The sequence below is a fragment of the Asparagus officinalis genome, chromosome 10 (assembly GCF_001876935.1).
Source record: "Asparagus officinalis chromosome 10, Aspof.V1, whole genome shotgun sequence".
NCBI classification, from domain to species: domain Eukaryota; kingdom Viridiplantae; phylum Streptophyta; class Magnoliopsida; order Asparagales; family Asparagaceae; genus Asparagus; species Asparagus officinalis.
Window position 1 is genome coordinate 57992155 of NC_033803.1, and position 1489 is coordinate 57993643.

At 39.4% G+C, this 1489-nt stretch overlaps 1 protein-coding gene across 1 annotated transcript in view; it reads left to right on the forward strand.

Annotated features, from left to right (window-relative positions):
- LOC109825530 (PTI1-like tyrosine-protein kinase 3) overlaps positions 1-1224 on the forward strand; it is a 13262-nt gene extending 12038 nt beyond the window's left edge. The window contains exon 8 of the mRNA XM_020392380.1: positions 304-1224. Coding sequence (XP_020247969.1) covers positions 304-450 — 147 coding nt within the window. The 3' untranslated portion in view covers positions 451-1224. The remainder of the gene's footprint in view (positions 1-303) is intronic.

Sequence of the window (1489 nt, forward strand, 5' to 3'; positions counted from 1 at the left end):
TAAACCCCTGAACTTTTTGGGAGTATCCCACAAAAACCCCTCAAACCTTCCAAATTTCTCAATAGACCCCATAACAGAGTTAATGGATCTAGTTAAAAGGAAAAAAAAATACCCATTTTAAGCAGACTCGTGGACTCTGTTTCTTGGTAAAATCTGATAGTTTAGCGGGGGTTTGTGAACGTACATCATGCGTCTTTTGTGGATTTTATAAAGTTCAGGGGTCTATGTGAAATATACCAATAAATTTTGCATTTTCCTTTATACCTTCCCCTAAGCTGATAGAAGTCTCCCTTGTATCTGCAGCTTGCAGCAGTTGCCGCTCTTTGCGTGCAATATGAATCTGAGTTCAGGCCCAATATGAGTATTGTGGTCAAGGCACTCTCCCCTCTCCTTGGAAATAAGCAAGCGGCTGCACCTGCTCCACCCGTGGCAGTTACCAGTGCCAATTAGTTTCCTTTCGTCCTTCTCTGCCTGTGCATGCGAGAGAAAATTACCTTGGGAGTTCCTCCATAGAAAAATCATACAGGGAGATACTTCCAGTACAGATTTTAAAGTTGGTGCTTAATAATCATCCAACTCCTAAGTTTTTTGCTGCAACACATGGTGCTTCAGGATTTTCTAAGTGGAGATCCCCTTCATATCTTTTGATTTTCAATTAAGGACAAGGATTTTTTCCCCCCTTCTTGCAAATGGCCTCAATGCGCTGGCATGAAAAAAAAATAATCATTGACTTTCGCCTATTTGTTATATATTGCATAATGAGTTGGCATGGCCAACTCATTATGCAATAGGGAGGGGACACCTCACATGTCCCCTCTCTTGGTCCCATATTTTTTGTCCTTAAATCATTTTCCTTTCTTTTATAGTACTCATTTGGCTCTCACATGTGGTGATAACGAGTGATAGGGTTGCCTATTCGCCTTAGCACAGGAAATAGTCATTAACTTATCCTTCAGGCTCTATATTTCTACATTGTATATTTTGTGGCACTCTTTAGCCTGTCAGACGTGGTGGGTAGTGTGTGATGAGTGTTGATAGGATTTTTTTTTAATGATGAGCACCTACGTAAACAAAAATGTTGATTTGGCCGAGCATTTTGTTTCCACGGTGTTGTGGGTGATGCTTTTTGAGCCTTATTTCCTAGTTTCTGTACTTTGTTATCTTAGTACTTGCAACTCTTTGGACAGGAAAATGATTGAAGTGTTGTGGTTCACATGCGACTCATTTCATTTTGTTTTCTCCAACTATTCAGAGGTTCTTTATGCATGGTACCTTTTTTGTGCCTGCAGTATTTGTAGAGCAAAATCTTTAATGCTCTGTTTGGTTTGATAGAAAGGGAGAGAAAGGAAAGTAAAATAGAAGAGGAAGTGAGTTTCCACTGATTGGTTTGAAAGAAAAAAATAATAATTTTCACTACAGAAAAACCAATCTATGTTTATTTTTTCTTTTCCCCTTTCTCCTCATTGCCCAGGTGAAAACGAGGGAGAGA